The following is an 18730-nucleotide window of genomic DNA, read 5'->3' on the forward strand; positions in this document are numbered from 1 at the left end:
TCTGAGCTGGTGCATGAGAGGTAGCGGCCTCCTTGTAGCCAAGTCTCCAAAGCAGCTTCATGAAAGTTGGCTAAGGGCTTAGATATTACTGGGGAAACTAGTGTATTTGATTACTGCTGGCACGGAAAACTACCCCTTGTTTCAAATTTAGCATCAGTAAGTCAGGTCGCTGAAGTACGACTAGTGAATGCTGTAAAAGTCCCATTTGATTTTGTGGTAGCTTTACTTTTTATGCATGATTTCAAATCTCAAATGAACTCTCAATACTGCCTGGAAGTCCCATTCAGTACTTAAACTTTCTGTGACACTTTGTCCTACCTTTCTCTCCTTAAACTGCCCATCTGCTGTCCCTCCCAGCCAACCCCCGACCCCCGCCATTTATTTTTTATTTATTTATTTTTTTGTTATCCTCACCCGAGGATATTTTTCCACTTTTTGTACAGATAGAGTGGGAGGGAGAGAGAGAGAAACATCGACGTGAAGGGACACATCGAGTGGCTGCCACCCGCACGACCAACCAGGGCCGGGGACAAACTGCAACCGAAGTACGTGCTCTTAGCGGGAACCGAACCCGGGTCTCTCCGGACCGCAGGCTAACCACTGAGCCAAACTGGCCAGGGCTATTTTTTTTTTTTTTCCCCGACCCCCGCCATTTAAACGGTGAGCTGGGAAAGAACTCTCTGTTTTGAAATATTATGTGTACAGACCTATCTCATAAGATTATTATGAAGATTAGATGAGTTAATAAATGAAAATTGCTTAGAACATTACTTGGCACATAGTAACATTGATAAGTACTAGCAATAATGATCATTATTATTACCTGGGCCTAAACCCATTTCCTACTTCTTCCCTATTTTGCCTGAGGAAGCATCCCTGCTCCTGCCAGAAGCTAATCCTTCAACCTGCTTACTGGAACCCATTGGCCTTAACCTCCTCTAGAATTGTCCCTTTTATTATCCCCTATCAATAACCTTTCTTTCTCTCTGAATTATTTTCAGCAATATACAAACATGCTTCTCTATCCTCCAGTGTTCCCCCACCCACTCCGAATCTGGCTTCTACCCTGATATGTCCTAGAAATCTGCTCTTGTCAAGATCAGCAATGACTTCCTCCATGTCACCCCAACTGAGCAGTCGCTTTTCTATCTTCTGCGTACTCCAACCCAGCTGGTGGCTCTCTACTTCTCAAAATAGCCTCCTCTCTCGGGTTCTGTGACACCGCACTCTCCAGAGTTTTCTCTTACCTCTGATCCTTCCACCTCACTCGTCTTCCCAATGTTCTCCTTCTCTGCTCAGGAGCTGAAGGCTGCCCTTTCCCAGGGATGTGGTCCTGAACCTGTACACTCCCTTTACGCTCTCACTCACGCCCATGGCTCCATTCACAATTTATACACTGCAAACCCCAAATTTAGATCTCTAGCCTAACCTTTCCTAAAACTACGTGATATCTCTTTCAGGATGCGTCACAACATTCAAAATTAACAGCTAAAACCAAACTCTTGATTTCCTTCCCACCCCGCTCTCCAAAATCTCCTCTTCTAGCCGTTATTCACTTTCACGAATGGCTTCCATACCCACACGCTGGCTCAAGTCAGATGCCTGGAATTCATTCTTCACTCTTTTCTTTCCCTTAATGTTTCTGTCTTAATCCCTCCCCATCTAATCCATTAACAAGCCCTGGCTATTCCATTTCCAAAATGTCCTGCAATGCTGTGCACTTCTCCTCATCCCTGCATCTCTACCATCCCGGACTAAGCAAACATTACCCTTTACCCAGAGGCCCCAAAGTTCCTCTCACTTCCTCTCTTATCCAAGTCAATGTACAATCGACACTGATGTCTGAGTGAGCTTTAAAAAGTTATATAACTTTTCTCTCTATTTAAAAAAATATATATTTCCATGTCTAATCAATTTGCTTTAATACAGCCCTACACGATCTGGCCCCCGCCCATTTCCAACCTGGTTTTCTACGGTTCTCCCCAAGCTCATCCACTCCAGCCACCCTGGTCTTCTTCCTCACATGTACCAAGCTCAAGACCTTTGGACATTCTGTTTCTCTGCCTTGGAATAGTCCCCTTTTTCCTTCTTATCTTTCTGGCTCAGGTGAACTGTCACCTCTTCAGATAAATCTTTTATTATTTTCTATCTGTACAACCACCTTTCCCCTCCGATTATTTCCTACCTCTGTGCTCTCTTAATACCCTTCAAAACACTTACCAAAATGGATTTTCTTGTTTATAGTCTGTCTCTCCCTCCTGGTCCAAAAGGGATGAGGTCCATTTCTATTTACTCACCACTACCTAAGAAAATACTTGACCCAACGGTGGAATCGACATAATACTTGTTCAATAAATGAGTGAATAAATAAGCAGTCATCAACATGTTAATCTGAGCAGTTGAAACCATAGAACTGAAGCAGAGCTTTGGCCAAACTCACTGAAAAAGCTGGACCGTGACAAATTATTCTCCCAGAAAGCCGTGCCACGTCCTGCTGATGATGGAGTATCTCATGACTGTGACAGGATCTTTCCTGCCTTCAGCTTTATGCAGATTACACGCCTCCTCAGTGAAATCCCTACCCCCGTCTAACTCCTAACCAAAATCCAACTTTAATTCCCTGTCCTTGATGAAAGACCCCCCCCTATTTCCAACCCACAAGGTCCTCATGATCCTCAGAAAACCTATAACACACACTTAATAATTATAGTCCATTTTGTGCTGTTATTATGAGCCAGGCACTGGCTTAGGAAATAGGGATCAAACATAAAGTTTCTTGAACTAACATTTATTCAGCATCTTTTATACCAGACTATCTTAAGCATTTTATAACATCAACACTCGTTAATTCTCACTGCAAACCCATTTTCTATTTATTTTTTATTTAACAAATATTTTCCCAGCACACACTATGTACCAGGCCCTAGTCTAGAGACTACACAAATAATAATTGATTTAACCCTCATAACAAACCTAGGAGATGGCTAGTATTATGATCTTTATTTGATAGTTTGGGAAACTGAAACAAAAACAAGTTATTTGTTCAAAACCAACAAATGACAGGCCAGAATTTGGACCCCGGCAAATGAGCTCCAGGGTCTCCATTCTCAACCACCTTTTGGCAACCTCTCAACTCCGCCGAGGTAGGTGAGGTTCCTCCTGTTTCATCAGAATGAGCACTGAACTCAGGTTAACTTTGCTAGCATTACACAGTTCATTCATACACTCAACATCAAATATTCATGAAGTGCCCCTTGAATGTCAGACACTGTGCTGGCTTCTGAGATACAAAATGTTGGAACAGACTTGTCCTCGGGGAATTTGCAATCCAGCTAATACACTGGCAATGTGGGATTTAGATTAAAATTTTTCTGGCTCCAAAACTAAAGTGGCCTTTCCAAGTTCCGATTCTGAGTTAGAGAAAATTGAGGGGGGTGTTCAGAGAAGAGGCCTCAACTCACCAGCGGTGAAGGTGGCACCGCTCTGAAAGGCCCTGAGGAAGAAACCGCCACATATCCCTTCCACTGTTGTTTAAATGGTAAATGTCACACTTAAATGGCATCCTCATCTACACTCATTGTCTTCTCCTTGAGAACGGGGATTCTGATTTAATACCGCTCATGGTGTTTGGGACAGTGCTGTACACGCAGCCAGAGTTCAATAAGGGATCTTAAATGGGTTGAGTTCTCTTAACCAACAGAGTGGGCAGCATTAGTTTTGCGACATTGGAGATTTGCTATGTTCAAGCTTCTTCAAAACTGAACCCTTAATTGCTATGCCAGACATACACTGACTTTTCCTGGCTCTTTGGGGACTGTGACTCAAAGACTGAATGGCATGAAACCAGGAGGTGTTCTGAATTTCCTCTTTACCACATGGCCTAGGTCCTGTGTACTTCCAGATTCAATATTGTCCTCCTAACGGAACGTCACAGCCCCATCCGCTGCTACCAAGCCCTGTGGAATGAGGAGTCCGGACTTTGTGACCACAAATGGTTTCATGTTTATGTTGCCAAAATAGGCCAACTGAATTCTCACATTTATTTATTTTTTTACCAGTGAAATGGGGAGCACCAGGTCCTTGGAAATGATGAAAATTCTCCCCAAATGTATACAGAGCAAACATCACTGTTTGCCATGCTTCCTTGTTTGTTTTGGAGGAATGTGGACTTATTAATAATAAAGTTTCGCCATGTGGCAGACACATCTGGGTCATTAAGTATCAGTCATAGGAAGTAACTCAGGAAAAACCCCATATAGTCACTTAGTCCTTCATCTGCCAAGGCTGTGGGCTATGCGTTTTAACAGCCTTTCAAAATAAAAGACGAGATGTTAAGTGCAAGCTCTCACCTGTGATTCAGAGTTATCATTAAGGACGGTGCTCATGATGGGAAAATGCAAAACAAAACCTACCAAAACTTTCAACTCCTCAAAATGTCAACTGGCTGTTTCCCCCACTTTACACAGAAAGAAAAACTGACTAGTAAGCTTCGGTTAACAGATGCATGTGGCATCTTCTACAGAGACTCATGGCAAAGAAAACAAAATCTACATTTACTTATTTAACACTTATTTATTTAACCTCTGGCTGGGCTGGGTTGTTGAATTTGGTTTTACATCCTGAATTACAAAATTTATGATGGGAACGTGTGTCAGCTGTTTGTTGAAGGAAAGAAAGACCTCTGTTCTTTGTCTTTTCTCATAATAGCGCCAAGAGTCCTACATGTTTGTTTACAGAAGTTAAAATATGTCAAGAATAAGAGCATAAACCCTAGCTGGGCTTCCTTTCTACATCTTCTATTCTTTCCTCCGGACAGTACCCAGGGCTGGTTCCTGGTACCTCCTGCATGGACCACTGTATATCCCTTCTCTTGGTCTCCTCTCAAACTCCTCCAGTCCATTTGGCCAAAGGCTGTCACCATCAGAATCAGCTCAGCTTTCCTGGGAGACCACCACACGCCTGCTCTGTGCACAATGTGATCAAACTTGGATCTTATGCTGCACTTAATTCTCACAACCCCTTTGAGATAAGAAAGAGTGCAGAATGGACATTAGCCAAGGGCAAGGGCACTGGCCAGGGCTAATAAATTTATTTTTAACTTTTTAAGAGTTACAGGGTTGCTTTGAGGCTTAAACATTACAGGTGGCCCTGGCCTGTTAGGCTCAGTGGTTGGAGCATCGACCTGCAGACCAAAGAATTGTGGGTTCCATTCTAGTCAAGGGCACGTACCTCAGCTGTGGTTCGGTCCCTGGCCCTGGTTGGGGTCATCCGGGAGGCAACCAATCGAAGTGTCTCTCTCACATCAATGTTTCTCTCTCTCCCTCTCTCCCTCCCACTCTATCTGAATATAAATGGGAAAATATCCTCAGGTGAGGGTTTAAAAAACAAAAACAGAAACAAACATTACATAGAGATGGCCCGGCCGGATGCCACACGGGAAACAAGGATCAGCGAAGGCTGTTTTGGTTGTTGCTGTGGCTGCTCTTTACTTGGGGGTTTCATCTTCCTCACAGTGTCGATGAGGGGGCCAAAATAAAGCTCAGGAAGGGTTATCAGCTTGCTCAAGATCACACAGCTATTCCGATGGATGAACTGCAGTTCTCTCTCATGTTTTCTGATTCTGAGCCTGGCACTGTTCTCTGTCACCAGAGCCTCTATCCCATCAAGCACCCCGAGCCCCAAAGCTCTGACAATGCACTCCTCTGCGGAACAAGGGTCGGCGGCCCCTCGTTGCACACGAAATACAATCTCCACTCCTGTGCTACGTGTGCAAAGTCCTCTGTTACTTCCCACCCATCTTTCCTGCTTCATCTCTCACCCCCTTGCCCCTCACCGGTATCTCCTTCATGAATCCTTTGGGATGACTTTCATTCCAGTAACCCAGTCCGTACTCTTTGTTCAAGCATCATCGGCTTTCCTGAATGGTATTTCTCACTTTGCCTTTTGAAATCACTTGCCTCCTTCAAGGAGAGTTCAAATCATATCTCCTGCACTTTCCTTGTGTTAGTAAGTAGATGTATTCTCCTCATCTACTTACTAATAATAGTTGCTTAATGAATGTGCTGACTTAAGCTGAAATGACTGAAAAAAAACCCACACAAATAAAAAAACTCAGCTGTAAAAATGAATGAAAAGTACTAATTTTCAAAACTCCAATAAAAACTCACTTATAAATATTCTCGGCATAGCACAGCACACAGTATTATTTGTACTTGGGCTAGGATCCTGCTCCTAATCACCTGCCTTCCTCTTTGTGACCAGAGCACTGTGTTCATGCTTCAAGCAAATTCTTATCACACTGTGTTATTTAGCAACTCATCTTTGTCTGCCCCACTAAGACCGAGTTCCCCCAGAGAAGAACCTCTCTTTCATTCTTGTACACCCACCACCCAGCACCATGTCTGATCCATGTAGTGGTGAATACTCATTAGATAACTTCAGAGTGAATGAATGAATGGACAGAGGGTCATTGAATGAGAGAATGAGGTGCTCTCTATCTGATAGAAAACCCATTAAAAGTAGGTAGTACTCTCTTGTCTAAGATCAAGAGTTCTAAAAGAGGTTTCTACTTTTAAGAAAGACTCCAATCTCCCCATTGGCCTACTGTTCATCTGACTTCCTCCAAATGGCTCATTTGATTAAGTCAATAATTATATATGTAGAATATTTCCCTTCCAGTCCAGTTCTTTCCTTACCCCTGCTAAGCAAGGGCCACATTCACACACACAAAAAGAATATTTAAAGAGAAAAGTTTTCCAAATTATATAAGCTCCAAAACACAGTGACTTTTCCTAAGTAGGTTGTTAGATTCTACCAAAGATCTAGCAAGGGGCTTTGTACATAATACAAGCATTGTGAATAGTTGTTGAATAATTAAAGCCAACAAACATTTATTAAGTGCCAATGAGCAAGACCCAGTTGCAACCTTCCAACACTCCTGGCATGAACGGGCTAACAAACATAGTAGTAATAATAACAACCATACATTCAGTCATTGCTGTATGACTGGCACTATTTTAAGGGTTTGATATAAAACAACTTATTTAATCCTCGTGACAACTCTAAAAGGAAGGTATTAGAAGTGAAGAAAATGAGGAGGGATTACCTAAGCTATAGAGAAGGTTTAAAAAGTAATTAGCCTAATAAGCAGTAGTGCTGGGATGTAAACCGAGGCGGTCTGGCTCTAGAATCTCACCCCTGAGAACGCTTTTGAGCTTAGGCGAAAGGCCATGTCCCATCCACTGTCGTTTCCTCGGTGCTCATAAGCTCTGATGACCGTTTGCTATTGAACCGACAGGGATTAGGAAAATAAGACAGACTCCTTGTGTTATGCAACAATAATACGGCCTAATGTCAGGGTGGGAAGGAATGGAAGAAGCCCGGGTTTCGGAGCCAGACCAACGAGACCTGGGCTTGAACTCCAGATTCACCAGTAACTGGCTCAGGGACTGTTTCTTCTCTGACAAAAAAAAAAATTATCCATCCCAGTACCCACATACCACCATTTCTGGGCCAAAAGCCATTTGCAAAGTGTGAAGGCTCCATAAGACTGGATTCTAGACTCAGAGACTAAAAATCATTCCAAATAAAGCGACTAAGTCCAAGGTTAAAAGATGTACCTCAGGTCACACACCTGGTTGGTACCAGTTCTAAAAGTCGGTTTCCTGAGTTCCAGCCCAGTGCTCTTTCGTTTAAGTCACAGAGTTTCATTTGAGGTAGGTACGTTCAACAAAACACTGTAAGAAACAAATTATTCAAGACGGGACTTTCCAGAACTCGTCTCGAACTGGACAGCTGCCTCCTGTGTTCGAGCTGGCACGCCCCAGTTTCACTATAGATCTGAAATCTAAGTCTCCTGTGATGTCAGAGGCTGGGGATATCTTTTAAGCCATGAGTAATGCTCTAGATATAAGTCTCCCACTGCTCGCTAGGTCCTAAAAAGTCTCCCTTGCCTCCTTTCCCCTTCAGGACCTTCTACTCAAAGGTATCACCCCAGGGAAATAAATACCTTTCAGGAAAGGGGGCTTATCTCTAGAAGAGAAGAAGACACCATCCTCCTCCTGGCTCAGTGATTTCCCGATCGTCCCCTTGGCTTGGTTATTTCCCTGAGGGGAGACAATGGTTCAAAGAATATTTTCTTCTAACTTCTCTCTAGTTTTAAAATCTGGAGAAAAGAACAGATTAAATGCAGCACAGGAGCAGGAGGGTATCCAGAGAAAGCTGTGTGTTATTGGAGCAGTAGATGTAAACACCATTCCAAGGGTGTATGTACCTTTAAGACAGGTACCGGTTGCACTTGTACTTACAAGAGTGTACAGAGGGCTAGTGCCAAGTATATAGGCTTTGGAGCCAAATAAGCCAAACTTCAAATCTTAGCTCTACCACTTACTAGCTGAGTGTCTTTGTACTAGTTACCCTCACTGAGGCATGGTTTCATTGGTTTAAAAAAGGGTGGGGGCGGGGTGGGGTGGGAATAGTAATATTGACTTCATAAAGGGTTGTTGATAATGAAAAAAAACCTCTTTGCAGTTTCTATTAACATTATGCTAACACTTCTTTCCCATGGCTTGTCGTTGAAACAAATACTTTATAGTGAGAGTGAGCCTTTAGAAACAAAGAAACTGCTTTGGGGACAGTGTAGGGTTGAAACTGACTTATCAAACCGCTGTTCTATCATACATATTCACAATGCAGGAAAAAATCGCAGACTTGAGTCCACCCTTCCTCTGAATGACAGGCTCCCATGTTAAACTTTCTACATCTGTCTAGACAAGTGTTTTTCCAGCTGGGAAATGTGGAATGAACTGCTCCCCAGGGAAACCCGTTCCAGTTCCTGCCAAATCTCTAATGAGTTAAATGGCTCACTGAGGCAAACATCTCCTCTCCTACGAATCCCACCCCCTGTAACCTGCCTGCGCTCTCAGCCCAGGCAGCAATGATCCTCAGGGAATGTTTCCCCCAAAGTTTCCTGCTCAAGACTGCAGTGAACTCCCTCTGCGGACACTCCAGGAGGAAATGAAATAGAAGCACATTCCTCTGCTGCAGAAAAAGAGGAGATAGAGATAAGGTCCTGCAACGAGCTAAACAAGTTGCTCAAGACCCGGCGGAAAGCTAAGATTTGGGGGAAGAGAACATGGTGAGATGCTAATTCCTTGAATTCCAGGAAGTATCAGCAGTATGTTCACTTCAGTAATTTGCCGAGAGCAGTTCTTTATCAAAAGATAAATGAGGGTGAGGAAGAAATTGCCCCTTGAAGGCAGGATCACAGGGCTAAGGTATTCCAGCTGGAGGCGGTTACCGGAGCCCGTGCCTTTGGGTTCCATTGCCCAGGGAGCTTACCACATGCAGGAATAGAGGTGACAGCAGAAGCTGGGAACTGTGGTAAATACAAGGCATGGGGTGAGGAGAGTTGCCTGGTGTAAATGTGCCCCCCAAAGGGGCTGAAGGCCTCATCTCTGAGTCGGTGCTTTCTCAGTGACAGGGACACAACTCCAGGAAAGTGGAGATAAGTTCTTAAGACTCAAGTTTGAGAAAGAAGGACTTTCAAGAATGACCCGGTGAATCTGGGTGACATGCAAATTTCCATTCTATGGAAATCAATAACATATACAAAGAGGATTCCCACTTCACTCCTACCCCTCCCCACAAGGTATTTCAGGCCCAAAATGAATCTCTTTTTGAGACATTTCTCCTACATGAGTTTAAAATGATCAGTTGTGGCCTCCAACTCGGGGCACACATTGACCAGCCTTCTTGTACAGTTGAAGCTCTTTTCTCTCGCAGCTGCTCTGTGACGAGAATGGCGAGAAGGGCGACGCACCAACGGGTAGCAGACGTGCTGCCAACGCCAACCTGTGCCCTTCTGGTCTTTCCAAATACCATGAGGTTTCCAAAACATTTCTGTGAGCTGGGAAGAATGATTATTTTACCACGTTTTAAAGTAAGGTCTCAGTTAGTCAGAAGGAATATAAAGATTTTTATTTTCCTGAATCTTACATTTTCTTTGTTTTAGAGCTGGGCATTAATTCTGGTCTGATTCCCAAGACAATTTCTTTTGTTTGTTGGTTGGTCCTTGTGATGATTAGTTTTATGTGTCAACCGGGCCAGGTTATAATGCCCAGCTATTTAATCAACATGGATCTAGGAGTTGCTGTGAAGACATCTGCAGATTAACATTTAACATGAGTGTACTTTAAGTAACAGAGATTCCCTTTGCGGTTGGTGGGTCTCATCCAATCAGTTGAAGGCTTTAAGAGCAAAAGTGAGGTTTCTTGGAAAATAACAGATTCTGCTTCATGACTGCAGTCTTCTAGTCTGCTCTATAGCCACAACTGTGTAAGCCAAATCCTTAAAATAAATCACACACACACACACACACACACACACACACGTACGCACATTCTTCCACTGGTTTTGTTTCTTTGGAGAATCCTGACTGCTATGATCCTTATTTTTACACAGCTTTTGCTCTAGAATCTTATTTCCAGATGGTGCCATCTCAAGAGCAGATTCTGCATCTTATTCATATTAGTACTTCCCTTTCTCACTGGCTCAGGGGCAGGCAATAATAAACATTTTCGCTTAAGGAATGCATAAAAACCTGAACAAATGAATAAATAATGTCGGAAGAACTTATGCCCATGGTGTAAAGAACTATGCTGCCGTTTCAGTCCGATAGAGTGTAAGTCGAGTGGGACATTGTTACAATAGGCAGGAACAATAGCAGGAGGTACGTTTTTCTAGTTAGGTTAAGAGGACTACAGGAAAGGTGGTCTGGGAGTCTGAGGGGCATGGAGAGAGGGGCAAAGCAGAGGCAGGCCTGGAAAGGGTCAGTGGCTGAAGAGAGAGAAACTGGTTAAACTGGAGCTGAGAGAGGAAGAAACAATGGAAAATAAGGTCAGGGAAAACAGAGGCCCGTTGTGTTGACAAAAAGCATAGAAGAGCCCTGTTTTCCCGGGATAAAAACGTAAGCGGCCAGCAGGCACGTGTGGGCACACAGAGTGTAGAACTGGTGCCCTGGGAGGGCTGACGGGCCCGCTGTCGGTGGGCACTGCGTGGACGTGTAAAGGAGCGGTGGCCTCTGACTGCCTAGGCCTTCCCAGCTTCTCCGGGTGCTTCTGGAGCACAGCGGAGGTGTGTGTTTACTTTGCAGAGCCCAGCCTGTCAGCCTGAGCCTCTATTAGCAATGCAGGGATGAAAAGGAAGTCTCAGTGTTTTGATCTTAGTGGGATGACTGGTTCTTTGGGTGGGACTGTCCTTCCAAAGCCAGCAAATGGAGAGCTCTGGAGATTTAGCCTTTGCCTCCTAGAGAGATAGTCATAGAGCCCAAGAGAATGAAACAGCTCTTTCATAGCTCAGTTTTCTTTCTGCGCAGATGGCAATCCAGATTGGCATCGTGGATTTTGAAACAAATTGTTGTTTCAAGTTCCCCAAAGCTGGAGCAGCGGGGCAGTTGGGAAGTCATTCGGTTTCTCTGTCCCCATAAGCAAACTCTTCCTTATCAGAACCTACCCCTGACTCAGTCATCTTTCACCGAAGAGGACAGTAATCTTTCTCTCCTTTCACTTGTAATTCGTTGTACTACCTCTCTTTTGTTATTCATTCTTTTTTCAAAACGTGATTTCTATGCCAGGCTCTGAGCATACAATCTAATGGAAACAGGCAGTGACAATACATTAAAAGCAGTTAAGATTTATGTAGTGCTTTCTATGTGTTGGCCATTGTTCTAAACATTTTACATACATTAACTCATTTAGCTTTCATACAATTCTATGCCAGAGGTTCTACCATTACCCCACTGTCCATATGAGGAAACCAAGGCCCAGAGAGGTCGGATTACTTGTGCACAATCCTACAGAGAGGAACCGAGCCAGAACCAAACTCAGTCTGGCTCCACGGCTTGTCTCCGTGACGGTGGATGGAAGGGGCAGGTGCCAAGCACCAGGACAGAGAGAGCACGCACGCCGGGGAGCACAGAGGACGTGCCAATAACCCACCGAGAAGTGCGGTATTTAAAACTCAAATCCGATCATATAGGTCTCCTCAAAATCTTTTAATGCACCCTGCCCCCCCCCCCCCCCCGAATTTAGACTAAAAGCTACATGTTCTACTATGGCCTAAACATGCTTTGCTCAGTCTGACCTCTGTCGACTTCTATGGCCTTGCCTCACCATCCCTCGATCAAGGCAAGTCTCTGGCTACAGCACCTTTTAGGTGTTAGTTACTGTCTCTACCCTCCCAACTCCTACTCAGTGTTCAGGTCTCAAGTTTCATGTCATTTATGAAAGTCTTCCCTGCTCTCTGATCTACATTGATCCCAAGGATAACTAATGATCATAATAATTAGAGTAAACATTAAATAACACTAGATGGTAGGCAGGGTTCTAAATGCTTTACATACAAAAACTCATTTAAATAGACAACAGTCCTAATGGTAAGTATCAGTGTGAGTCCCATTTTTACAGGGGAAAAGCTGGAGCAATATTATAGCTTTTTGTACTTTTTTTTTAAAATATTTTTTTCTCTATTGACTTTAGAGAGAGAGGAAAGGAGAGGGAGAGAAAGATAGAAACATCAATGAGAAAGAACATTGATTGGCTGCCTCCTACATACCCCCCACTGGGGATCCGGTCCATAACCTGGGCATGTGCCCTGACCGGGAATCAAACTGGCGACCTCTTGGTGCATGGGTCGATGCTCAACCACTGAGCTACACTGGCCGGGCTAGTCTTTTGTACTTTTCTTCGATACAGTGACCAAAGTTGTAATCATGTACTTATTCATTCACTATTTCCTGGGCTACAAGCGCCACAAGGTCAGAGTCTGAATTCATCATTGTGTCCCTAGGACCCAACACAGTGTCTCATACATAGCTGGCATTTAATGTACGTTCATCAAATAAATGAATCAATAATTAATGGACATGGATGAGACATATATGTCTCAAGACTGACACATTTTCTTACTGCTTACAATAAAATGGAGAGCTGACAGAGGAATTAAAGCAAATTCTCTGTTATCTAGTAATTATTTAGGCTGTAGAAAATTCAGTGCCCCTGTTTGCTCTCATTTGTGAAATTCTCACCACCCCCTTTCCGTTAGTTATACATCGGAGGTTTACAATGGGGTGGAGGCAGGGACAGTGTGGTCTAGACTAGAGGAAAGAACATGAGTTTTCAAGAAACACATATCTAGGTTTCAGTTCTGACTTTATCACTTACTAACTGTGTGGTCTTGAGCAAGCCCATCTGCTCCCTGAGCCTCCTTTCCTAACGAGTGAAATAGGAGCAATAGCTGCAAAACAGTTTAGTTGGGAGAATCAAGTGTGATCATGGATGCAGAGGGCCCAGCAGAGTGCTGGGCACTTAACAGGATTTGAAGAAACACTAGTTTCTTTCCCCTTCTGCAGACAGGCAGGCATGTGGAGCTTTGGAAATGACCCAGTTACTGGACCAGCAGCACTAGCCATTCTAGACCCTGGAAATGTGAAGCCCAAAGTACAACTGAGGGGGCAGGGCAAAGACTGCAGTATCTGCCCCGATCAAAGGAACTGGATCACCACCAAGGCCCCAGCTCACTCTGCAGATGCAACCAACGAGGGGACAGGAAAAGTACACAAAACCCGGAGGGGTTACTTTTGGTCGTTGTCAACAGTTCTGGCTGGGAGCAAGTCAAGACAATAAACCAAGAAAAAGATCCAGTGAGTTCTGTAGCCTGCTCTCTAGTTCAAGGGACAGTCCCTGCATTGTTTCTCTTCTCTACGGTGAAAGACTGTTCCCTGAAATGCTCCTGACTTCCGAGAACAGTTCTGGAGGCAACTCCATAAAGTGCTGGCCAGGAGTTGATCAGAAGCAAGCACGCAGAATTCACCCTGCCCCCAGGATCATGTGGTCTCGGGGATACAGGAGGCAGAAAAGGGAACTTAGATGGTTTTCTTCCTTCCTCCTTCATCTCCCAACGTTCATATTCATTCTCCTCCAGGCCAACCCTGACCTTTTCATCTCCCTCCCTCACAATAAAGAGGAGAGAAGTGGGTAGGTGGGTATGAGAGTGGCTTTCCTTCCCAGAAGTAATTGAGAGAGAGCATAAGGGTATTTCCCCAGAGTCAGAGACCTCTCCCAGGCTGTACTCTGCTGGTGGTAGGTTTTGTCTTCTCTCTAAAGGGAGGCTCTGCACCAGCTCCTGCTGCTACTCTCTGCTGAGCTCCCTGGGCTGATAAACCTGAGCCTGTGCAGGTGTGTGCCAAGCCCTTTACATTGTATTTCAGTACAAATGTAATGAGTGGCAAAGTTGTAATTATTGTATCTTATAAAGCGAAGTCCTCTCAGGCTTATGCAAAAGAAAGCTCTCAGTTCACTAAGATCTAGTTAATCAGAAGCCTAACCGGGCATTCTTTTCTGTACTCTTACCTTTGGTATCAGTTCCTCTCTCCCTCCAGCTCCCTCGCTTTTCCTGCATGTGCTGGAGAATCCTCCCTTGCTCCAGATCTGTCTCTGTATAAGCAGATTATTATGGTTTCAGGGAAAAAGAATCTTACAATTCAAAGAAAGAAAGTGTGAGATCACCGGGCTTTCAGTTCCCTACTGATATCAGCAGGCCTGGTCTCAGCTCTCACACATTGACCACCTGTTACGTGCTGGGTGTTACGGGATCCACGTTGTACGACAATAATACCAATACTAACATTGGCATTTTCTGAGTGCCAGGAGCTATTCTAAGTACTTCATATATGTTTGTATATTTAATCCTTACAGCCGTCATATGAGGTATGTACAGTTTCCATTCCAGTTTTGGATATGATATAGTTGGGACATGGAGAAGTTAAGAAATTTGTCCTAAGGTCACATAGTGGTGGAGTTGGGATTTGAATGGGAGTTTGGCTCCAGGGTTTTCACTCTTAACCACTACACACCAAGCTTTTCTCATTGAGTCCTCACAGCAATCTTATGAGATAGAATACTAAAATGCCCACTTTTCAGATAAGAAAATTTAGTCTCAGAGAAATAACTAGTCTAAAGGATCGATTCAGGATTCCCAACCGAATTCAATTCAATGTGTTAACTGAGCACCTACTTCGTGCCAGGCACTGTGATCGATACTAACAGCACAGAGTAGTCACATTTCATCTTTTTTTTTTTTTTTTCATTTCTTTTAACACTGCCACTTCTTCCTGCAGTAATAGATAATGAAGAGTTCGCTTCAAGTGAAGAAAAGTCACATGTAGTCAAGATTAACCAGGGATGATATTTAGACAAGCCTTAACAGAAGTCTAATATGAGCCTCAGTGCCTTTTCAATCTTTTCTGATTCAGGCGCGGGCATATGCTCATTTGCATCTGTTCATTTCCTAAACATTCATTGAGTGTCTATTGTGTTCTAGGTCATATTCTATAAAGTGGAAACACATTTAAAAAAGAGGATCAGTATTAGAACTTGGGGCACTCTTAGTTTAGAAAGGGATAAAACAGAATACATAAATACAGCATAATATGACAAGTGTAATAATTGCGATAATAACTAAGATAATAATTGAGAGTAATTTTGGATGAGTTGCAGGAGCAACTGAAGGTGGCAAACACTCTGAGTCTCGAGGGATAAAAAAAATGCACTTTCTGATGAAAATGGGTAAAGAAACTAGTATTTACTAAGCATGTACTATATATATCAGGCCCGAGATGGAGACTATATATTTAGTTTAATTCTGACTCCAGCATTTAAGAATCAGTGAGTATAAAGAACTTGTTCACAGTGACTGTGTACAAAAAAGTCCCTGAGCTGAATATGTAGATGGTATTTTGGGGAAAGAACAGCCCAGCTGGAAGGAACAGCATGCACAAAGGCAGGGCAGCAAGAAGAGCCTGGCACATTGGAGGGACAATACATTCAGTGCACCTCAGCCATCAGCTGTGCAGGGGGTGGTGGTGGGGGGGGGGCAGGGGATAAAGTGGGAGATGAAGACAAAGAAGGAATTGGGAGCAAAATTCTGGAGGTCTTTGCATATCTGATAAGAGGTAGGGATCTTATCCTGAAGGCAAAGGATGGCCAACTAAGAAACTAAATAAATCCTAACTACCAGAATTGGCTGTGGGAAGTGAAGAGCGAGAGGGAAGGATGGATGCTGAAGCCACTACTCAAGGGATATGGGATAAGGAGCAGCAGGGAAGACGGGATGGATGTGGGCCTCAGTTGAACCAAAGGGGATCCAAAGGGGTCAGGTTGCTGGAGTTTTTATACACACTCACTGCTAAGGAAGTTTGGGAGTGCAGGGAGGAAAGAAATAAGGCTTGGAAACGAAGATGAGTGCTGAAGCCAATATGGTGGATTCTGACAAACCGAGCTGAAGAAAGCTGTCTATTCAAGGTGGCTCCCTAACTATGAGCCTGGAGGCAGAAGAGCCCAGGTGCGAGGTGGATCTCTGGCTCTGACTCCGGGGGCTGCCCAGGTAAATAGAGCTGCCAGGAATATCCAGAAAGAGGCAGCTGCTTTCTGAAGGCTCTCTGACACACCTGGGAACTGCATGACCAGGCTTGAGGCAGGCACAGCAGGGCTTTCGGGAGGACACAGGCACGTGGGCAGCCTCCTGCCAGAGCTCTGCAGATGAGGCAGCTGAGAGAAGGGAATCTTTCTTCCCAGCCGCCTCCTCCACCCTTTGCTTCAGAGCCCTGGTGCCTGAGCACAGTGCGGGCTGCATAAAGGTTGATTCATAGATGAGGGGCTGTAGCTGTAAGCCACACAGAGACGACAGAAAGAACAAAATTGTGTGTGTGTGTGTGTGTGTGTGTGTGTGTGCACGTGTGCGCTCTTGGAAGAAACTGTTTATTCAGGGAACTATATCTCAAACACAGCCTTACTGGCAGACAGTAATGACAATTTATGTCACCAAATAAACATCAAGATGGGCTGTGTAGAGCTAAAGGTAAGGTGCATTTTTAAAGGTGGGGTGTCACCCTTCTGCACACAAAACATTGAGGCAACTAGATCTGGACATCTGCCTAAAACCACTGTAACCAACGAGAAAGAAAGGCCGGAACTAAATGCAAAAGAAAGAAAGAAACTGTTTGGAGATAGGTTGGCTACAGTATAAACTTTTCCCTTTCTCTGGCTTACTGCTTTAGCAAAACCTGATGGTTGTCTTTGTAAAAAAACGTGTCTGTATCTAGGTCCCTGGCAGTGATTTGCCTCTGGGAGGGCCAGCAATCTATTTAATGACTCCATTGACGTCAATAGCATAACTGAAATACTTACTAACATGCATGATTCCAACTTTCAGGGGGGTGGGTGGATGGTTTCTCAGCAGTACAAAAACCTGAAGTGGAGTCAACACGGAATGAACTCAACTGTTTAGGCAGCAAGAGAGAGATTAGATGCTGCAGGTCTCAGCAGTTTGGTTTAATACTAAGAAACAGTCATACTAAATTTATAAATTAATTTTAAACTGGTCAAATAGCCATTAATGAGCAAGGCTTTATTTTTGGTAATGTTTGCTCAAGGGTAGCATTTTAACTATTTGCACTTTAGTTGACTTGTCAATGTTTTTGCAACTACCCATGCTTAATTTTAGACACAACTGTATACAAAATGATTGTGAATCAATATAAATAGCTCTCTGTGGATGCTCTAGGGTAAACTTTCACAAGAAGCCTATTTTAGACAAAAGCAATTCTTACAAAACAACTATTTGGGAATTATTCTTAGAATTACTGGGGCTTTTCTAGTGCATTTGCCTTATTGTTATGCATGCAAGTTGCCTAAACACTCAAGGTGAGTAATTAAGGCAATTATACTAATAATTCAGAAGACAAGGCATTCAGATTACAGAAGAGACCTTCCTTCCTTTCTTTCTTTTCTGTAATTTCCTCCAACCCCTTCTCTTCTTTTTATCATGAGTGGCCACAGCTTTGGGTAACAGGATTGATTTTATTTGTATTTGCCCGTAAGTTTTGCAATCCTGCCTGCCAGTTCTTGCTTCATGTACAAACGAAGCAAACGTTCTGCTTACGCCGGGCTTCATTTCCAGTCATCTGACACGGCTCGGCTCAGGCCATCGCCGCGGTTCTCAGAACCCTTCCCTTGTGCACACACAGCCCTCTCATCCTCTGCCCTGGCTGCTCTGGCAAAGAAGGAGAGCTGAATCAATGTCACGACTTTTCTGAACCTTTTAGAATTCAAGACAACGCCCTGAACCCCTTGTCCGCTCCTCTAACAGACCCTGCATTTGGCACACTCCCATGAACGCCAGAGGAATATTCCTCATCAAAGTAAAGGTACAGGGAAATAGGGTTCCTAGGAGAAGCCTCTTCTGTGTCAACCCATGAAGAGTCCTTTCCTCCCCAGAATGGCCTGGACACTCAATAGAAAACATAGATTCCCATGAGCACTAAAAAAACACATTAATTAAGTCTGTTATTTATTTAAGCCGACCTATTTCAGACTCGCTGGAAAGCCCTATACGATCGTATCCTATTTCTCTGCACACAGGCTTTTCTTGAAATACATTTGATTGACTGGAGTCGAAAACCACCGTCAACCAAAGCTGAGGACACCTAGGCTGGTGGAGACTTCCGGTTTGCAGTTGCTTGGCCTGAAGTCCTCAAGAAAATTCTGTAATCATCTTTGTGACATGGTTTGCTGTCCTTTTCAATGACCCACGAACTAGTTGTTCTTCATAACAGCTGATCTGTTACACGCGTGATGCTCTTGCTCAATACGTTTATTGGTAAATTTTGAAATAA

At 43.8% G+C, this 18730-nt stretch overlaps 1 protein-coding gene across 3 annotated transcripts in view; it reads right to left on the reverse strand.

Annotated features, from left to right (window-relative positions):
- PDE4B (phosphodiesterase 4B) overlaps positions 1 to 18730 on the reverse strand; it is a 430432-nt gene that overhangs the window by 82649 nt on the left and 329053 nt on the right. The window contains exon 1 of one of the 3 annotated variants that reach the window (XM_036257551.1): positions 14409 to 14478. The exons of the other annotated variants lie outside the window; for them this stretch is intronic. Within the exon in view, the coding sequence (XP_036113444.1) occupies positions 14409 to 14457 (49 nt within the window). The 5' untranslated portion in view covers positions 14458 to 14478. Of the gene's footprint in view, positions 1 to 14408; positions 14479 to 18730 lie in introns of those variants that run through there. 3 annotated transcript variants of the gene reach the window in all.

This window comes from Molossus molossus, unplaced genomic scaffold (assembly GCF_014108415.1).
Source record: "Molossus molossus isolate mMolMol1 unplaced genomic scaffold, mMolMol1.p scaffold_m16_p_12, whole genome shotgun sequence".
NCBI classification, from domain to species: Eukaryota; Metazoa; Chordata; class Mammalia; order Chiroptera; family Molossidae; genus Molossus; species Molossus molossus.